The 21,370-nt window shown below is 40.8% G+C and overlaps 1 protein-coding gene across 2 annotated transcripts; it reads right to left on the bottom strand.

The window, feature by feature from the left end:
* Positions 1–8,495: 8,495 nt before the first annotated feature.
* EGFL8 (EGF like domain multiple 8) lies at positions 8,496–19,807 on the bottom strand. Of its 2 annotated transcripts, XM_063431510.1 has the most exons (10): positions 19,331–19,804; positions 18,437–18,530; positions 17,873–17,975; positions 16,278–16,397; positions 14,388–14,500; positions 13,461–13,556; positions 13,105–13,269; positions 9,442–9,506; positions 9,115–9,277; positions 8,496–8,679 (listed from the first exon to the last, which is right to left on the bottom strand). In XM_063431510.1, the coding sequence occupies exons 3-10, from the start codon at positions 17,941–17,943 to the stop codon at positions 8,630–8,632; spliced, it is 843 nt and encodes a 280-aa protein (XP_063287580.1). In that variant the 5' UTR covers positions 17,944–17,975; positions 18,437–18,530; positions 19,331–19,804; the 3' UTR covers positions 8,496–8,629. The 2 variants fall into 2 exon arrangements, with proteins under 2 accessions (XP_063287580.1, XP_063287581.1); XM_063431511.1 differs by lacking the exon at positions 18,437–18,530 and having other exon boundaries at positions 19,331–19,807.
* Between the last annotated feature and the right edge of the window lie 1,563 nt (positions 19,808–21,370).

Genomic DNA, 21,370 nt, shown 5'->3' with positions numbered 1-21,370 from the left:
TGTGCTGTGTAGCTGCTCCCCCACGGATCAGTGAGTAGTAGAGAGAGGCAGTGATATGCTGTAACTTCCTATCCCTGCCTCTCTCCACACACAGTGACCCCCTACTGGCTGGTGCTGGTATTGCAGAGTAATCTCCATTTATTTATTTACCTGCATTTGTATTGCCGGTATTACTGCAATACCAGCATGGCTAGGCAGCCTCAAATACTGGCTGTGCCAATGAAATACCAGTCAGGTGGCAAACCTAAGAGTAGTGTGTAAAAAAAAAATATATATATAATTTTTTTTTTTTTTTTTTTTTTAATGGGCCTATTCCATGGGCCTGGGCCTGGGCCTGGAGCTGCAGCTCCATCAGCTCCTATGTTAATCCGGCCATGGTTGTCACCCACTGTGCAAACCCAAGTATAGTAATTAACCAAGCAATATTTCATTTAACTAGTTCTTTTTGTTGAAAAATAAATGCACACATGTTAAATTATTATAATTTATTTGAAATATGAATGCATACAGTCATAGGAAAAAAGAAAGTACACCTTTGTTGAATTCTATGATTTTACATATCAGGCAGGGCCGGCCCATCCATTGGCAGCGGTGGGGCCACGGCTCCAGGCGGCACTTTTACAGGGGAGGCATTTTGCCGCCCCTGTACACTGTAAAGTTCCTGCTGTGGAGCCTGGGCCATTGAGCCTAGGGAGTTCACTGTCATACGTCAAGGAGATACCGCTCTATGTCTTAAACTTTCTCACTTAAATAAAGTAGATGACCACTACATACTCTCCTTACCTTCTACTAAAACTAATCTCACTGCCTATCCTACTATCATTCCCCTCTTCCCTACCGAGAATCTTGGTGCCCAGTAAATATTCTGGATTTGCTCCTGTTGTCTCGCACGCACTCACCAGACACTCCACTACTCCAAGGGCACCCACTCACCACAGGTAAATTCATTTCACACATCAGAACCCTACTATCAAGGTCTTCCTTCTCTGGTCACTCATTTTGTATAGGCGCAGCATCATCGGCTTCAAGCACTAACACTCTGGTACACATCATTAAGAGACTGGGACGCTGGAAATCCTCAATATACAACACTTATATTCCTCGACCAGGCCTACTCGTATGTTAGTTTCGGCACACCTCAACCAACTTTGCTTCTCCTTCTACATTCCATTATGTATTAAAGATTCTGAGCACAAGTTGGAAGGCCATTTGGCCTGAATTTGTTGGAGGAGTTATGACCCTATTTAAACCCTACCCCCCTACTTACCTTTGCCGTTCAAGCTGTTTGTCCTCACCCACCTACACCCTTCTAAATATACATTTCACCTTTGTGGGCCCTCTTTTTACAGGCCTACTCGTACGTTGGTTTCGGCACACCTCAACCAACTTTGCTCCTCCTTCTACATTCCATTACGTATTAGAAATTCCGAGCACAAATATATATATATGTATATGTGTATATATATATATATATATATATATATATATATATATATATATATATACAGTGCCTTGCAAAAGCATTCACCCCCCTTGGCATTTTTCATGTTTTGTTGCCTCACAACCTGGAATTAACATGGATTGTTTGAGGATTTGCATCATTTAATTTACAGAACATGCCCACAACTTTGAAGATGGTTTTGTTTTGTTTTGTTTGTGAAGCAAACAACAAATAGGACAAAATAACAGAAAAAGTCAATGTGCATAACTATTCACCGCCCTAAAGTCAATACTTTGTAGAGCCACCTTTTACGGCAATCACAGCTTTGTCGCTTTTGATAAGTCTCTATGAGCTTGCCACATCTTACCACCGGGATTTTTGCCCATTCCTCCTTGCAAAACTGCTCCAGCTTCTTCAAGTTGGATGGTTTGCGCTTGTGAACAGCAATCTTTAAGTCTGACCACAGATTTTCTATTGGATTGAAGTATGGGCTTTGACTAGGCCGTTCCAACACATTTACATGTTTCCCCTTAAACCACTCAAGTGTTGCTTTAGCAGTGTGTTTGGGGTCATTGTCCTGCTGGAAGGTGAACCTCCGTCCTAGCCTCAAATCACACACAGAGTGGTTCAGGTTTTGCTCAAAAATATCCCTGTATTTAGCACCATCCATCTTTCCTTCAACTTTGACCAGTTTCCCAGTCCTGGCTGCTGAAAAACATCCCCACAGCATGATGCTGCCACCACCATGTTTCACTGTGGGGATAGTGTTCTTTGGGTGATGTGATGTATTGGGTTTGCGCCAGACATAGCGTTTTCTTTGATGGCCGAAAAGTTAAATTTTAGTCCCATCAGACCAGAGCACCTTCCTCCATACATTTTGGGAGTCTCCCACATGACTTTTCGCAAATTCAAAACGTGCCATTTTGTTTTTTGCTGAAAGTAATGGCTTTCTTCTGGTCACTCTGCCATAAAGCCCAACTCTATGGAGCGTACGGCTTATTGTCGTCTTATGTACAGATACTCCAGTCTCTGCTGTGGAACTCTGCAGCTCCTCCAGGTTTACCTTAGGTCTCTGTGCTGCCTCTCTGATTAATGCCCTCCTTGCCCGGTCCGTGAGTTTTGGTGGGCGGCTGTCTCTTGGCAGGTTTCCTGTTGTGCCATGTTCTTTCCATTTGGTTATGATAGAATTGATGGTGCTCCTCGGGATCATCAGATATTTGGATATTTTTTTATAACCTAACCCTGACTTGTACTTCTCAACACCATTGTCCCTTACTTGTTTGGAGAGTTCCCTGGTCTTCATGGCAGTGTTTGGTTAGTGGTGCCTCTTGCTTAGAAGTTGCAGCCTCTGGGGCCTTTCAAAAAAGGTGTGCATATGTAATGACAGATCATGTGACACTTAGATTGCACACAGGTGGACATCATTTCACTAATTATGTGACTTCTGAAAGTAATTGGTTGCACCAGAGCTTTTAATGGGCTTCATAACAAAGGGGGTGAATACATACGCACATGCCAATTTTCTGTTTTCTATTTCTAAAAAATAGTTTTATGTATTTATTTTTCTCATTTTTCTTCACCCACCTAGACTATTGTGCTCTGATCCATCACACGAAATTCAGATTATTAAAACATTGAACTTAAGGCTGTAATGTAACAAAATAGGTAAAAAGTCAAAGGGGGTGAGTACTTTTGCAAGGCACTGTATATATGCAGTTCTGGGCGCATTCTGCTGTGTCCTGTGGAGAGGGGGCCCAGACGCGTGATGTTTCCCTCCTACAGCTTCCTGTCCTCTCCTCTCGTAACACCGCAAAAGCATTGCTGCGCTGAGCATTGCCATAGCAACCCACGGCAACGCTCACTTGGCTCGAGAGAGGAGATATCAGGAAACTGTAAGAGGGAAACATCAAACTTCTGGGTCCCCTCTCCACTACTATATATGCAATACATTACCTCTATGATACACTACAAATGTTGGTTACGCCCAGCCTGTGGTGTATATACTAGAAACATTTCATAATAAGAGCTGTTTATGAAATTTTTAGACCAATAGTAATATATTGGGACCCATAAGATTATGTAATAACATGTAATATTAACATGTAACCTTGCGATTCCATTTATTAATTGTTACACAAAAGTCTTGAGTCATGATCATTCTCACAGGTGCATACTCATTGCTGAATTGTTGACATTCTGTCATTTTATTAATTCGAAGACTGCATTTATGTATTTATGTCTCTATCCTGAAACTTTAACATATTGCAGCTTTGTCTTCGTGTTCTTGGAATCCCCGTCTTCCCAGCCTCTTCCTTCTAAATATAATTAAGGAAACACTATGGGTGTGCAGCTCAGCCAGAGTCAGATTAAAGGGACACCTGGATTGCCTTGTCAAATCTTATTATTGTTCTTATTAAGAAGATGATAGCTTATCTTTGGTGTTTCTGCCACAAAGATGGCGGCTCTCTAGAGAGGCTTTGTGGTGGCAAGCTTTTAATTAGCAAATGTTAGCGGCTTACCTGCTTGTTCCACCTCCGTTTCGACCCTAGCACACATCTTAACCCCTTCTCACTTCATCGTTATGGGAGGGGGTTTAAAATCGAAGTCCATAGTGGCAGTGGCTCAAAAGTGGCTAAAAAGAGGCAAGAGAGGTAGGTGCCACGTGCTGAGACTCAGCAGGTCTCAGACTCTGACTCTGATGCAAACAACTCCAGCCAGAGACCGAGGTCTCCTCCACTCTCTAGGATGGACCTGCAGAACCTTCTTAATGACATGCAAATGCTGGTAGCGATAGAATTAACTAGACACTTGACTCCCATAAAGGGAAGCCTTGCAGACCTAACCAAGAGGGCCCATTAGGTAGAAGATAAACTGGATAAGGTAATGAATACCACCAACACCCATGATCAGCTTGTACAAGACATGCAAGAACAGATGGGAAAACTGGAAGAGGCATAAGAGGACCTGAATAACAGGTCTTCTAGGTACAATAATATTAGGACCCGGGGGGCTCCCGGAATCTATTCTGCCCGACATGCTTCTACTTACCCTTCGAGATGCCTTCTGCGGCCTACTACCGTACTTACCTCCTGTCGATCTCCTGCATAAAAGGGCCCAGAGAGCTCTCCACAGCTGCCCACAAATCCATCACAGCCTAGGGACATTGTTGTCGGCTTTCATTACTTTCACACCAAAGAAGCTTTGATGAGGGAGGAACAGGACTCTCCACTACACATTGATGGCCACTCTGTCCATCTGTACCAGGATCTGGCACCAACCACGCTGCGCAAAAGGCAAAACCTGAGGCCTCTTACCCACGCTCTCCAGCAACAACTCATAAGGTACACATAGGGCCACCCATTCAAATTGATGGCTGAAAGGACAATTACACTTACATACGGTACTTCAAAGGCTGTCTGAAGCTTGCAGATTTGCAGAACAGTTAGGACTACCTGAGATACCTCTCAGCTTACCCTCTTCGTTTGTCTCCACTCCAACGCCTATGGGACCTGCTACCTTTGCGGATTCGTAGACCGTCCAGACGACCACATTCCTCTCAACTTTCCTCCACTTGAGTACTAGTTGATCCACTCCCTCAACCTTCATACTGACGTTTCAGCATTTGGGTGTCTTACCTTTCCTTCTCCAGCACAATGGGCTCGCTCAGACTTTCTCTCTTACCTACCTACTGTATCTGGTGAACTCGCTACTCCTTGGGGAATATCTACTAAAGAGTGATCTATAAACTTTATATTTGGGCAGTGGGGTGTCTTTTTAAGGGACACATTACTGGGACCATTATTGCTGGGGAGCTCTGTTCTACATTCAGTCATACCAGCAAGGTGGAGCTCCTACAAAAGAGGGACATTAGGATAGAAAAGAGGGAAAGAGGGTTTTGGGCACACAATAGACACTGAACCTACTTAATAGGGACACTTGGGAGGTATGCTAGTACACATACTTTATACATTGTCTACATGCAAGTGAAATAAACAAAGCGGTTGTCCTGGTAAGTATGGCATATTTGGGGTAAGAACCTGGCATGGGCATTGCTTCCTCTCTGCTCAGGAAGGGAATGTCAGAGCAACTCCTAACTATAATCTTTCTTATCTGCAGTTGGCACATGGTTAGAAGGGGTGTAACAGGAAAAAGGGAGGAGGGAGAAAGTGGGCCATGGTGGAGAAAGTGCAGGGAAATTAGTAATAATAATAAAATATAAATATCGACACTGAGAGAGGTAGGGTTGTGCAGTATGAATAAAAGGGGCAAAAAAAATCATTAAAAGTGATTTAAAAAAAAAAAAAAAAAAAGGAATATCCCAGAAAGAGAAATATAGCATTTATTCTAAATATTTACAGATTGTTCTAAAAAGCTCTATTCTAGGGAAACTAGATTAAATGTTTAGTGTTACCATTATATGCCCGTACAGTGGTTGTAGTGCTGTTTCTCTGTTCTGTGTTAAACCATTTTCAGCTGACCCTTTCAGCTAGTGGATATGATTAAAATCCGCGTGAAATTAACAGGGACATGGAATGTCTGCATTATCAATAGCGGGGTGGCAATAGCATGTGCAGTCTACCAGTTTTTGATCAAATCATTTTTGTGCAGGTCAAACTTCTTAAAAATGGTTTGACCAAGAACTGGGAGACTGTTCCTGCAGCCTAATGCAACCATAACTACTACATCGGCATGTTTTGTTTATAATGCTTAAACTGCCCCTTTAACAACATTTTACATAGAAATAGTTTGTAAGGAGTCAAACCGTTCGACTTCTTACAATGGGTGGGCATCAGGGCACTCCTGGCACCATAACCACTATATTCTTTGGATTGGTTAGATCATTAGACTTGATGTCCTCAGCCAGGGAGGCACAGTGGCAGCACAGAAACCAGTATACCGCTAAATGTAAGGTAAATTCAATTTATTTTTTTTTAACCCTTGCAGTGTGTGTGTGCGTGTGGGGGGGGGGGGGGGGGTCATACATAGTAGGGGAACTCTATAGCTCTAGGGATACATGTTTGTTTTCATAACTCTATAGTGTTCCTTTAACCTCATAAGGACCATAGGATATAATGACACAACAATACAATCTTCTAAAACTGATTATCACAACAGACTTATTAAGCTGCTTATGTGGATAAGCAGATCTTAGAAGCTGGCTTACAGTTGAAATCAGTTTTTAACCCCTGGGTTGAGAAAAAATATGAAACCTCACTAGTTGGAACAGGAACGTTCTATACTGGCACATTCCCACAATAAACAGTTCACAGTAACGGTGGTCCTTGGCCAGTGTAGCCGAGACCCATTTAATATTAGGATGGGTCTATTGAAAGTATTTTGCATGTTTTAAATGTCACATTTGAAAACTAGGCCATTAAGCTAATTTTAAAATGCAATAAGGTGACCGTGTCACCAAGCTAAAGATATGTCAGTAATAGCAGCCAGGTTGTGACAATGGCACACAATGTCACTGGTTCTTGTATGATTTATCTCCCATTGCTGGGATAATAGTTAGGGAAATGTGTAACTTACCCCTCTGTATGACAACTGTGATACCTCCGCTATATCAATCTTTAGGGTTTTACATTCCCATCATCTATTCCGAATTTAATCAGTGTCATTAATTTGCTCATTATTGATCTTCGCAATTTTACCTTTTTTTGTGAATATTGGTCCTTATTGTTTTGTCGAAATAGTACACGATGAGACATGCAGGACTTGATTCCTGAACTTATTTCACCCTTAATACCTGTAGTCTGGCCCCCAGGCAGGATATGGGAAAGGAAGCTAGATTTGGGTGATGAATCCCCCTCCCTGTCCAGCTATTGTAGAAAGAGGTTACCCACTGCATCACAACCAGTCAACCAAAAAAATCTTGCTCAATAATATTAAATTACAGGACATTTCCTCCTCCTCTCTAACAAACCCACTTTTTTGGTGGGGGGCACTGTCCTCTGTTTTGAGCTGCTTCTCAGCTATTCCCTATTCTCCCCTTCTACCTTGGCCTCTCCATCTCCTGGTGACTGGGACACCCTCTCTCATCCTTACTTAGCATATTATTTTATCTACTTGCCTGTTTATCACATATTTCTATTAGTTTATGGCACTTGGCTGTGATGACCCTGAACATAAACCGACTTCATAAAAACCTTGACCAATAATCTTTTAACTTGAATGACTTGTCACTGTCATCACATCCAGGCGCTCCTATAAGAATGTAACACAGCAGGCAGTCTGTTCCAATGTTTGTCACAATCAAAGATGTACAACACTGACAATCTGCTGTTATCAGAGACAGCATTCCATATCTTCAAATTGTTTCATTGTCTGATATGACCCACTGTGTAAGTAGATACAAATATTGAACTTTGGAAATTGGTGTCTGGAATATTGATAGAAACAAGAGTTTTTTTATTTTTCTCCTTGAAATAAAAAAAAGTCAAAACGACCCTTTTTATTTAAGTGAGCATTGCTTAGCAATAAAGAGGGAATTTGACAATATTATTCATATATTTCTACCCTATGTCACAACATGTGATATTCTAACGTGTCTGCTTAAAATACTACAAGAAAACGGATATTGTATAATCACTTCATACATCTTTCTATCACTTTATACCATTAATTTACAGACTTTGATTTCTCTGCCACAGACGAATAAATATTGAATTTATAGTATACTTTTATTCTTTAGGTATCCAGGTACAAGTGCCATAAAGTCGTTGGTCGTTGTTTGTTCTATTTTGTCCAAGCTATGCATCTCATGTTTAAATGAATGGTGTTTCATTTTTATTTTTTTTTACATACTCAACAAAGTATTTTTTTCTTAGAGGAAGTGGGATATAGACAAAGCAGAAATAAAAGCTAAAGGAAAGGAGGTCAGGAAAAAAAAATATCCAGGAAAAGAGTGAAAGCAGAAAACTAAAAATCCAGGAAAAAGATTGAAAACTAGTTAAAAAATTAAACAGAGGGTTGAAATGCACTACATGCATTAAATCTAGATCGAGAAAAGACAGAGCGAGGTTTCCTGTGCAAGAGACAAACGCAGGCAGTATTTTGTAGAAATAAAATTTATTGACATTTGTTGTATTATAGGAAGGACCTGGGTTATAAATAAGGAACAGCAGGGCATAAATATGTGGATTATGGGGAACGGGATATAAATAATAAGGGGAGCTCGAATATAGATTAACGCTTCAGATTTACAGCCATTTCAACCTCATTACTGCGGCAGGAGCCTGAGGAGAGAACAGAAAGTCATTGTAGAAAATCACGAAAATCGGGCAAGAATGGAAATTAAGTTACAGTCATAGGAAAGTAATGGTTGTGGGGAATGGATTTTGGATGGATAGTTGACACTGAATAATAGAAACGAGTTTTTATTATTATCATTATATTTTATATCATCTAAGAGGGGGATTCAAACAGATTGCGAGCAGAGACTTGATGATACGAGTGATAAGGAAAGGGAAAGATCAGAAGATCAAAGAGTCGAGTTAAACAGGAAAAGTTATTTGGAGACATTGGAATGCTAATCTCTGGACTGAAGCAGGAAGCTGAAGTTGAGTGAATTAGGTGACAGATATATAATTGGATTAAGAGAAGTTATATGAAGGTATGCCGTGGATAGGAAAAAGAGTTTGAATAGTTTCATCGCTGTTTAAGTAACTTACACTCCCCCATTTTCTCTTCCATGAACATGAGCTGATCACTCAACGATTCCACCTGATCCAAACTGCGGATTCTTTCCCAGAATTCCTGAACCTGGTCTGGTCGGATTTCTGACAGTTTAACAGGGAAGAGTCTCTGTACTGCTGACATGGTACTGTCTAACCGCTGAGAAAGAGTGTGAAAAGTAACAGATTAAACAAGGCTGAAACAACTGACGCACATCAACAAACTACTAGCCAGCGACATTGTGAGCAGACACCGAGCCAGGGGAGTACAGCCCGGTGTGGCGTCATATCATGTTATGAAACGTCTTATCATACAGCTCTCACCTGCTCTAGGGAAGTTACGAGACTGCGCAGGTCCTGAATTTCATTCGAAAGTCTCTGTGAAGCATCTGGAAGGGACATTGAGGCAACAAATTAAATTAATAAACTTGGTTTCTTCAAACAAAGGACTTTCCTTCTATCAAAACAACCTAATTTTAATGCCCCTGGGTGCTGTTTTACCTTAAAGGGATACTTTAATGTATAGTTTAATGAAGCAGTTTTGGTGTATAGAAAATCACAAAAATCAGGGATCATGCCCCTACAGTCTCACTGCTCAATTCTCTGCCATTGAGGAGTTAAATCACTTCTGTTTCTGTTTATTTATCAATAGTCACATCTATCCTTAACTTGCTTAAGAAGTTTTATCTCCTGCTCTGTAAATTGAACTTTAATCACACATAGGAGGCTCCTGCAGGGTCTAGCACGCTATTAACAGAGCAGGAGAGAGGAAATTCTACATTAAACCAAATGTGCAATAAAGGAAGTATAACCATTAGCTCTCACTTTACAGGAAGTGTTTAGGAAGGCTGTGTAAGTCACATACAGGGAGGTGTGACTGGGGCTGCACAAACAAAGCGATTTAACTCCTAAATGGCAGAGAATTGGGCACTAAGACTGAAGGGGCATGACCTGTTTACCAAAACTGTTTCATTAAACTAAAGCTGTTTAGATGCCTATATTGTCTATTTAATCAAACACACGAGGTTCCTGTCGACTCTAGAAGGCTATTAGCAGAGCAGGAGAAAGAAATTCTAGATTAAACAGACTATGCAACAAAGAAACTTAAAATATCTAGGTTCCTTTTCAGAAAGTGTTTAGGAAGGCTGTGCAAGTCACATGCAGGGAGGTGTGACTAGGGGCTCTGTAAACAAAGTGATTTGACTCCTATATGGCAGAGAATTGAGCAATGAGACTGCAGGGGCATGGCCTGTACACCAAAACAGGGGTAAATCATTTCTGATCATTTCAGATCAGTTTTTAACCTCACTATTTGGTCACCGGCCTATGACCGCTGTACCTCCTCTTCCTATTCGTCTGCTCCTGACACTCTCAGCCTATCATTGGCTGCCCTTACAGAGTTACAGTGCATACTGTACTTTAATTATTAATAATAAGTATGGTGTCATCAAAACATTTGTTTTGTTAAGGAGCATGATGGTATTGAATAGATATTGTAATTAGTGCCAGTCCTTAACCAAGAAGAATACATTTTCCTTTCACTAATGTTTACATGTATCCTGGTATATAGATGTTGATCCTGCTGGGAATGAAACTTGCTGCTGAGATGTTTGCACCTGTACTTCACTTTAACTGGCAGTATCTTTTAATTTTTACTAACAACATGCTAATAATTTCAGGAGTCATTTTGCAATATTGTTGGTAACTGAGAGAACTGTCTATAGTGCTTAGGGGTTTATGTCATTACGTACATTTCGCAGATATGGAACGCTAATGAATGTAGCAGCTACAGTGTATTGACTTACATCTTTACCTTACTTATTGGGGAAGCTATTTAATACTGAGTCAGGTTAGGGCACTCACCCTGAATATTTCTAAAGAATTAATACTAAGATCATATTTTCCAGTGGTGATTTGCCCATAAATGAACTTGCAATCACAGCTATATAGGGCTAAATAAATAATCAGCTATATAAATAATAAAGATATTACCAATTCAGCTTGCCCATGGTCAGACTCACAAACATATTAATAACTAGTTATGAGAATCAATGTATTGTGAAAAATGGAGGGATTAAAAAAAAAAAAAAAAAATCAGATTGAAGAAAGAATTACAAAACACAACACCGAAGCCAAAATGGAAAGTTCTCTATCTTACAACAACTTTCGGCCTATTGATTTCTTATCAGTTCAATATAGCGAAGAGCCTTTGTGGAACACGATTTGAATCTGCTGAATCCAGTGACTGATTTTAGACATTTGATCACACAGTAAATCTTATCGTGTTGTGGGCCCTATCAGTGTTACAGAGGTCCGGGCCTATGTACATATACGCATTTAGTCTCCCCCTAAAATCTTCTTATTCCTCCCTCAGACGACTTGGGATGTGAACTCGTAGTGTCTGAATCCACTTGCCTCAGCCGCACACAGTGTCTTATGAAAATAGGTACCTTCGAGTTAATTAGAGCAGACTGTACAGGAAATGCCTGACTGGGCACATTAAGAGGCTCCATTCAAAGACACAGTCACTGTTTCTCCATTTCAGGAAACTGTTGCAGGAAGGCTTCCCGGTACAAATCTCCACCGTCATCACTGCTTCAGAAGGACCAGTGAAGATCCCACATAGATATGCCTTCTTGTATATTCACAAGACTCTATTAATAATAGACCACAATATATAAATTGCACACATAACTGTAACTGTATTAGTAGCACACCAGAGAGCCAGACTGTGAATTGCTATATACAGGCCTTGGTTGGGTCTTGCAGTGACTAAAAAAGGTCCTTCCAACACCATCAGCAGATAGACACAACAGAGGGTATTTGGCAATACCTGAGCACTATGAGAAGAGCACACTATGGTGAGTATAACTTATAGTGAAAAAGGAAAAGAAGACATGGTAGTAGTCCATTGCCACATCTAAGATCGATCACCACCTCTAGATGCATCTGTGCATTACTAAGCAGTCCAAACAGTAATACTGGGTCTTGGAACCCTTTGCTGACTGTTGGAGTGTTGACGCTCACAGGGGTCCTTCACAGGATTAGATACAGTTGCATTCTGGGTTTTCTGAATGTGTTGAGAATGATTTTTGGGCCTGGTGCCAACCTCGTTGCAAACCTTGCCTCCACCATGTGACGTATATTGGGTCTGTGAAATCTTTACTGTTTTTCTGTCTAACTGTCTTTGAAATTATTTCTCAGTAGAATTGTTGTTGTTCTGCATTCAGTCTATCTCTACTATGTCCTTATCGTTCTCTTTTCAAATTTATCCTCTGGTATCTTGAATTTTGTTAACTTCCAGATGGCGTATGCGAGTGTCTAGCTCCCTTACTGGGAACCATAAATTCAAAGGATTTTCCAATGGCTACTTTCCAACATATTTGATACCAGATAAGAAGAACCGTGTTAAAAAACAGTTGTTTTTCTTTAGCACTCACTTTGTATCACGTTCCAGCTCCACTGATACCTCTTCTGCGTCAGTACTCTGTAACTCTTTAAAATCCTGGAACTTGTTGAGAAGAACCTCCGAGAAGAACCGGATTATGGATTAATTAATCTTGTCTATTCCTGCTTATGACCGAGGAAATCTCCTGCATTATAAATTGCCAGGCAAAACAAAAATAATAACACTGACTGACTGGACTCCCTGTGCTATTTTACTAAATGATCCATTAAGTTTCACATTTGGACAATTGAATATACATACTGTAGGCCAAATGACCTGCAGCTTAATTTTATCAAATTTCCGGAGAGAAAACCTGTAATCCACACCTTCTGGGAACTAAACGATAACTGGACCACAAAAGGCCTTTAGGTAGATGTCTATGTAACTATGATAGGATAAAGAAAACACACTTTAGTGTTACCTTGGATTCTTAAAAAAAAAATATTGGAATCACACAATTAAATACTGTAAACACTCATTGACCACGTATTACCATGAACCAACATTTCTTTATCTCATATTAATTCATATGCGTTTACCTTCAGCTTGCTGCGCCGGGATGGGTGGAGGAGACTTGGTTTTCACACAAGACTTTCCATCCTCTTCGAGAGTAAATCCAGAATGACATTCACAATGGAAACTGCCCCGAGTATTAATACACCTCTGGGGACAGACTTCATTAGGACGGCGGCACTCGTCAATGTCTGCAAAAGGGTAGAAAAGTAGAACTGGTCTTATTTTAGAGAACCGTGACAGTTGCCAATCTGTTTAGGGAACACAGCGATGGTATGGCATGGTAAGAGAAAGCTAACAGAGACCTGATAGATGGTATATCTGTGGCAGAAAGTGATGGGGTTGTTGCCCAATAACAACTAGAAAGTAGTATCTAACTTACCCACATGGCAATGTCTCCCTCCCCAACCAGCACGGCAGCGGCACATGTTAGGCTTAATGCATGTACCTCCATTCTGACAAGGCTTGCGACACACGGCTGGAAATTGGAATTAAGAGATGTGATTGAAGACAGATTGAATTAATAGTACAGGGTGTGGTGGAGCTAATGTGAAAAGGGCAAGAAAGATTGCATTTAGAGACTAGTAAACATCCTGCGATTCTTTTTACACAACGTTTTGTCTGAGTAAACTAAAAGTTCTGAGTTGCTCTAATTGCTTTTATGAAATTTACCAAACTGGTGACACAATCTGATTCTTCCGATAACAAATGAGACAGGATAAAGGGGCTGGTTTATTTGTTAAATGTTAGTAGAATAAGCTTCACGTAGTTTAGGGTATGGTACATTCTAGCCCAGGCAACACAGACCATTAAAATGTTGGGAACAAAAGCAAACAGGGTTGCTAATCCATCTGTGCCAAACACAAATCTGTTTAGCTTCACAAGACTAACAGAAATTGTTGGTCCCTCGGGACTGAGGCACAATCACTGGTACACCCTCTATAGTTAGGATTGCCTGGTAGAAATAAACCTCAATAGTAATAAACAGCTAGTTTATTATCTGCTGGTACCAATCCACCCTCTGCTTGTCTGGTCCATACTGAGCATCCAGACTAGGTTGGGCAGAAGAAGACTTTTCAGCATTCTACCCAACTGGGTGTCCATTGTGACCATGGATGGTGCTCCAATATATTTCTTTGGGGCTTTTTGAAATTCATATCTAAAGATTCACATATTTTTACCACAACATTCACTTTTACAAAACACAAGTGAGTTGTGGTAAACTGCAAAAAGTTTGTTTTAATAGACAGCATATTTTCCAGATAAAGACTATCTTTAATCTCTCCCCACCAGTTGGGGTATTTCTCACCTTCGTCGCAGGAGTCTGAAGAGGGGTCATTTTTCTTCCACCCTGGACAGCATATAGTCTTTACTTGGATTACCTCTCTCTTAACCTGCCGGATGGACACCGAGTATACCGTCCTGAGTTGAAGGGAGGAGAGATGAAATATAAATGACTGCAGAACTACTTATTGTGCAGAGACTCGTCCAGCAAAGTGTGGACAGCTAAACACATGCCGATTACACTCAATACACTCCACCACTCTCAATAAACAGCAGAGAAAGGACAAGCCAGAAACACGTTTTGCTTAAAGGACCACTCTAGGCACCCAGACCACTTCAGCTTAATGAAGTGGTCTGGGTGCCAGGTCCAGCTAGGGTTAACTAATTGTTTTATAAACATAGGAGTTTCAGAGAAACTGCTATGTTTATCAATTAGTTAAGCCTTCCCCCTAATCCTCTAGTGGCTGTCTCACTGACAGCCACTAGAGGCGCTTGCGTGATTCTCACTGTGAAAATCACAGTGAGAGCACGCAAGCGTCCATAGGAAAGCATTATGAATGCTTTCCTATGTGACCGGCTGAATGCGCGCGCAGCTGTTGCCGCGCGTGCGCATTCAGCCGACGGGGAGGAACGGAGGCGGAGAGGAGGAGGAGAGCTCCCCGCCCAGCGCTGGAAAAAGGTAAGTTTTAACCCTTTTCCCCTTTCCACAGCCGGGCGGGAGGGGGTCCCTGAGGGTGGGGGCACCCTCAGGGCACTCTAGTGCCAGGAAAACGAGTATGCTTTCCTGGCACTAGAGTGGTCCTTTAAAGTGTAGGCTTCACCACTAACAATTTAGGGGGATGTTTTCACTGCCGGGTGCTTATGTCCATCAAGGGAGAAGCTTCCATGGACAGTAGGAGATTTAAAATAATGTATTGAAAGGTCCATAGAATAGGACATTTTCATTAAGTCCCTTCTCTCTGATCCAGTAATAATAAGAAAACATCAGAAACGGAGAAATATGAATGGGATTTAATCTGAATCGGAAAACCAGTTCTTAAAGTGGACTGTCACTTCTTTACAAATGCCATCAGTGAATTCCACATCCCATTTAACCCCTTAAGGATCAAACCTCTGGAATAAAAGGGAATCATGACATGTCACACATGTCACGTGTCCTTAAGGGGTTAACTTGTGTTAACCATTATTTTATCTGATGATCCGTTTACCTTCAAACGTATATTAAACATTTAGTAACTGACTCATGATGCATTCCAGTTCCAGCCCACGTTGCGTTCGAAGAGGAGAAACTATACTTTGCTGTTTCTCCTCCTCCACTTACTGTGTTCCCTCCGGGTGATAGACCATCTCAGCCTCCATGACGCTATTAGATATACAGGTGTGAAAAAGCGATTGTGCAAAAGTTCTATTTAGTGCCAGGTGGATTAGCTCTGAAAATGGTGAGTGTTCCATTTATACTAGGGATCTCTCCCAGTGTTATAAAGTTTCTACACTATTGTGTGTCATTTATATTTTAAAGGTTCACATATGGCGCTACAATAATCACGTTATAAGATAAGTGTTTCTGGATTTTTAGAAGTGACACTAATAAGCACTGTGTTGCACTTTATTGTTTGTGTATATATAAGCAATGCACTACTTTCTGTTGAAGTTGTGAAAAAAGCCTCTTTGCTGACTAATGGGTGCAAATGGTGTTTTTTTTACAAGATAAAAAAGGACAGCGCTAATAAAAATAAATAATTGAGGCACTGAGATCCAGGTAAGTACAGACTGTGAATTTGTACATTTAATGTAATTTTTCACAATTTACAAACCTATATTTATTAAATAATAAGTGGCAGTTCCCTTTAAGATTTTTCCTCTTTATCTGTTTTCTAATTACTTCTATTGATCTGCCACTGCACCCTTCCTTTACCTGTAGGTACTGCAGGCTCGGTTCCCCCGGCAGGTAGTCAAATAGGGTTGGTATACTTGCTGAATGAAGGTCTCATTGTATAGAATCGGGATTTTTTCCACCTCCTTGGAACACACTCCTCTGAGAAACCAAAACAAGAAAAATACAATTACCACTACTTTATGTAAACATTTATTTCAATAATATTAGAAAGACAAATGTAACTGTATTTTAAGTACACTTTATCCTAACCCAGTGATAGCTAACCTTTACACCCCAGATGTTTGAGAGGATTATGGGAAACGTGATATTGAGACATCTGGCGTGCCAAAGTTATCCGTCACCAGCCATCATCTGTAGTCATCTAGTGACCTAGATAGGTCTTACTCCTGCTGTAAGCCATAATCTATATTACTGGCCATCCCGCAGAATATACACTGTCTGCTGAGGCAGGTGAGGGTGAAAAACAGATATTCTGTTAATATTTTATATTTAAGGCCAGTTTCTAAAATATATTTTTTTACAATGATATAATACAAATATAGTATTTTAAGGAAGGGTCAGGGGTCAGAAATATTAAGTAAAGGCCTGGCCACCTGTCTCTAAAACGTGCAGTTTACTGTAGTAGAGAACTTAGATAGTCACAGCTCTCTCTAATTGTGTGATCTAGATCAGGCAGATTGAACGGAATTTCTAGCGAATAATCCCTGTTTATGTAAGTTACAAATTTCACAAATTCTTACTCACATACATTGTAAACCTGATACATTCGCTCAGTGCTGTCTTGTCAACCTAGCACAGTGAATGTTTAATCCAGACCAGATACATATCCCCTCAGTATCTAGAATTAGCATTAGCCAGGTCCGTGCCATGTGCTATTATCATCACAAGTCTCAGCAGAAGCCTGGGAGGGAGCAGACGGCTAATTATTGCACATAAGTATTTTCTGCAATAGTCCCAATACAGTGACTTGTTACATACAGTCTGACACAAAACAGACAATATACATCAAAATATATAACCTGGAGTAGGAGTGCTCACTCATGGTCCAGAATTCTTGGACTTGTAGTCTGAGAAAAGTTGGAAGACTATGTATGTACATCCCTCCAGGTATTGACCTGACCTATTCAGATCTATAGGATTCAAATACCCTCACTCAATAATCTTTAATTCCTCCCTCCCCCATGCTGATGATGTCCTAAACTGTAATAATATATATAATTACAGTTTGCGTCACTTTGTTGAATAAACATCTTATCTTCATAAGACTCTTTTAGTGCAATATTAAACATGCCAATAAAGCAGAACTAATTCACATTATTTGCTGCATATTTTCATTGGACGAATAGCCAGATATTGATATTTAATGCATTTCTAAAATGGTGCTGAATATTAGAATATTTTATAAATACCACACAATAATTTTATAAGAAATCTCTCATTAAATCATGTTATATTATTGATATTATAGTTTGCAAAAATGCTTTTTTTTAACACAATCCCCATTTAACCATACGAGTCTGATGCTTTATATATCTGATATAACATCCGTCGGATTATGCTACCATTACAAAGCTGTCATAACGTTGACAATAGAGACAGTGTTATGGCCTCACCTGATTTGGCTTGAAACTGGCATGGGTGCGATCACTCCTGCTATGAGAACAATCAGAACCCACGAAGACATGGTGAAATGCACAAGGGTCAGATTTCGAACACCTGACAACGACAAGTGAACAGACACAATGTATCTGTGTGTTTTTGTGTGTGTTTGTGTGTGTCAAGCAAAATAAACACATACTCGCACAGTATGCTGTGCACAGTTGCCATAATTTACTGACAGGTTTAAATTCTAAACTTTTTGGAGGTCAACGAATATTGTTGTCTTGTTGTGTGCAGAATGCGCATGCTGCTTGAAATGAATCAATGAGTTAGGTATCCAATAGGAACTTTTTGTGGTTAATGAATAACTTCCCCCTGGCAGCATGTGAAGTCTGCATACAGATGGACAGCATTTTTCATGAACCTCCCACCAGGTTGTGCAATTTATAGGCAGACTTGTTCAAGGTGGCAGCTCTAGCACGCAGGTATAAATGCACATAGACACACAATCAAAAACGTCCTCATACACTGCTGCACAAACAATATTTAGAAATATCTAGAATCAGCCACAAACTCACTGTGAGAGCCCAGAGTCCCTTCGATTCATAGACCAGTCTCATGCTGAACACAGGACACTGGAGAGGGAACGTGTGGGAATAGGAAAGCACGCCCCTGGAACACAATGACACCCATCTATTATTGCAGAGACACCCCTTCCCGTTTCGAGACTCCCCTACATTATCCGAGAGACACCCCTTTCCTGTTGTAGACACCCCTCTGCTCTTTCAGAGACTCTCCTTTCCTTTCTAGATACTCCTTACTAATCACAGAGCACACGTTTTCATGTTCCCAACCTTCTCTGGATATTCTGGAGACCCCTCCAAGCACCTGCTGGTTATTCTAGAGACTCCTCTTTCATATTCCAGACAGACATCTTTTAGCAAATCTTAGACTCTGCAATTCTCCTGGGTTATACCGTAGAATCCTAGTGAAAATTTCCGTATAGCTATGCTTTCCAAGAAATGCCCTTGTAACTAAAAGTATATTTATTAAATAGTCACTCGTTTCTCTGCCACCATATAAATATTTGAATACCAATCGGAACATACAGACACAAACTTATAGTCAGAACGCACAAATATTTTTTATAAACTCTGGAATATGATTATGTTATAACTTCTACATTTCAGTAAACAGAATTATACATATACACATATAAGATGATATATAAAACTCTAAATATAGATAAAACTATATGACTGTTTCCACTGTGTTGGTATCCTGAAAAAGGTATAAAATCAAGAATTACATTAGAAATCTTGTACCTTCGTCTTAGTCAACAAAAATCCTATCTGACTATATTTAAAAATTATCTGAAATATCTAAACCAATTCTAAAAAGGACGTGATGATATTTCTCTAACGTAAAGCCATTATTTGTGAAAGATCTCCAGAAAAATTCTTCTTATATACCTTAATAAATGGAATACTCAAAAGTGTCTAAAGTAATAGATGTCGGACTAAAACTCCTTCAAGATCTCCAGAACAATCCAAGCCGTATCCAGAATAACCAGGGCAGTTGGTTTTGCAGAGTTTCCCCAGTATAGTGCTGCCCCTATCCTTCAGCATGTCTGTGATATCGCTCGTTGAATGAGTCTGTGTGTTCTGGGATATTGCAGTATATCGTCATGTAGCAAGTGGTCGATTGGTGTCTAAATGTCTTGATGTGTCAGCTCCTCTTTACGAACACTATCTGGAAATACATCCCTTTCCTGCTCTCTAGAACTTCACACAAGCAGCCGGAACTTTGAAAAAAAGAAAAAAGTGAAAGCGATGAGCTATACAATGCCTTGTCTGATATATTTACTAGGGGTGCACTTCCTGCAGAGCAGCGAGGCCTATTAATGAAGAATAATAATATACACTTGTATACGAATTCTACTTTGTGCACACTATTTCTTTGCTCTTCCAGTCGCTCTCCCTCCTTCCACTGTCACCCTCCTATAACCCCTTATAACTCCTCACATTCTCTGTACTGTTTCATACAGTAATACAATAATTCTCCTTCATTTACTTTATCTTGTTTCTAGCCCGATTTCCCCTTATTCTCTCTGCCTTTTTCATCAGTGCCTCTCCTATAGCCCCTAATAACCTTTCACATTCTCTTTAAATTTGGGAGGGGGGGGGGGTGCCGATTTGTACAGTATAATAATTTCTATTCACTTTCCTGAGTCAGGAAGGTCTTTGGGCCTTTTTGAAGACTAGTCCGATGGATAACAGTAGCGGGAGGGGAGGTCAATACCAGCCTATGCCCCTTATGTCTGGAATTTTAGCACAGGGGGAGATGAGACAAGGAAATATGTTGTGAGCTCACTGTGGCAACGAGCCCAAAATCTGCCCCCGGTGCCATGGCCAGAAGCACAGATCTTAAACACATTACTGACCTTACAACTCGCGCACTGACTGCCCATTGTCAGTAAACCCCCACCCACCCTTTTATTATTGCTCTATATTCACCCCCTCGTACAGTTTCTCACCATTATCCCGGCATTAGTTCTAGCAGGCTTTTTTTATATTGTATTTACCGTAAAATGATAAAAGTTAAAAAATAATTCTACAAGAATATAAGTTCCTTATCCTTAGAAGGTTGCCTCACTGGAAATATTGATGTGCGAAAAATCTTTCAAAAATTAGTTTGTACATACCAAATCAGCCATCCGGTAATCACTATAAACCCCATTCAACCCGTTACTGGGGTGTCCTCCCATCATTCAAAACAATAAAACGTCAGAGTATTATAGGTTACACACTTTAATAGCAGTATAGTGTTTTTTGACAGCATCAACTGCCCGACCAATATAGTGTAGTTAAATGGCACCAATTATCAGAGCAAGAGGGGCGGGGCCTGACAGCCAAGATGGCCGGTCGTGTTTTCTGAAGGCTCCTGCAATTGAGGGCACAAAAACGCCAATCTACTGGTGCCAGCAGCAAACGGAGACCAGAGAACGAAACAGGACCACACGGGGCACACAATGATACTTGACCCGCATCGAAATCACACGAACATACCTGGACCACGAGGCCTACTTCAGAGCGGAGCCTGCAGCTTGGGGGTGGCGGCCGATCCACCGACACAGGACACGCTCGCAAGCAAACAATCGACACGGCACTGCAACCCCCCCTCTGGACTTGTGGGAGATATCCCGGTCCTCGCTGGGGGCGACTACCCCCGCACTACAGCCTGACACGCAACGGCTCTGGAATGCCCCTGAAACTGAGGCGAGGATGGCGCCCATGCAACCCGGAGAGAGCACAAAGGAGCCAAACACAAGCTTTACTAACCAAGCCGACTACACAGCACGGCTAAACAAAATTTTCGCAGCATTCTGGCGCAGGCTGGCATGGCGCCTACACATTCAAGCCGAAATCAATCGTGAAACTCACCCCTCACCGCAACCACGAGGAGGGCACAAAATGGCCGACGCAAAGCGAGCACAGCAAAGCAAACGCTCC

This window comes from Pelobates fuscus, chromosome 9 (assembly GCF_036172605.1).
Source record: "Pelobates fuscus isolate aPelFus1 chromosome 9, aPelFus1.pri, whole genome shotgun sequence".
Taxonomy (NCBI): domain Eukaryota; kingdom Metazoa; phylum Chordata; class Amphibia; order Anura; family Pelobatidae; genus Pelobates; species Pelobates fuscus.
Note: the sequence above shows the minus strand (reverse complement) of the source record. Positions and strands in the feature narration are given on the sequence as shown.

What these genes read in the sequence shown, in the direction of transcription:
- EGFL8 (XM_063431511.1), bottom strand. Translation starts at nt 17,943, where the DNA reads ATGTCTTCGTGGGTTCTGATTGTTCTCATAGCAGGAGTGATCGCACCC. An exon ending in CCAGTTTCAAGCCAAATCAG is followed by an intron (nt 16,398 to 17,872) that starts GTGAGGCCATAA and finishes TTGGTTTCTCAG; the next exon opens with AGGAGTGTGTTCCAAGGAGG. An exon ending in AGGGAGACATTGCCATGTGG is followed by an intron (nt 13,270 to 13,460) that starts GTAAGTTAGATA and finishes ACCCTTTTGCAG; the next exon opens with ACATTGACGAGTGCCGCCGT.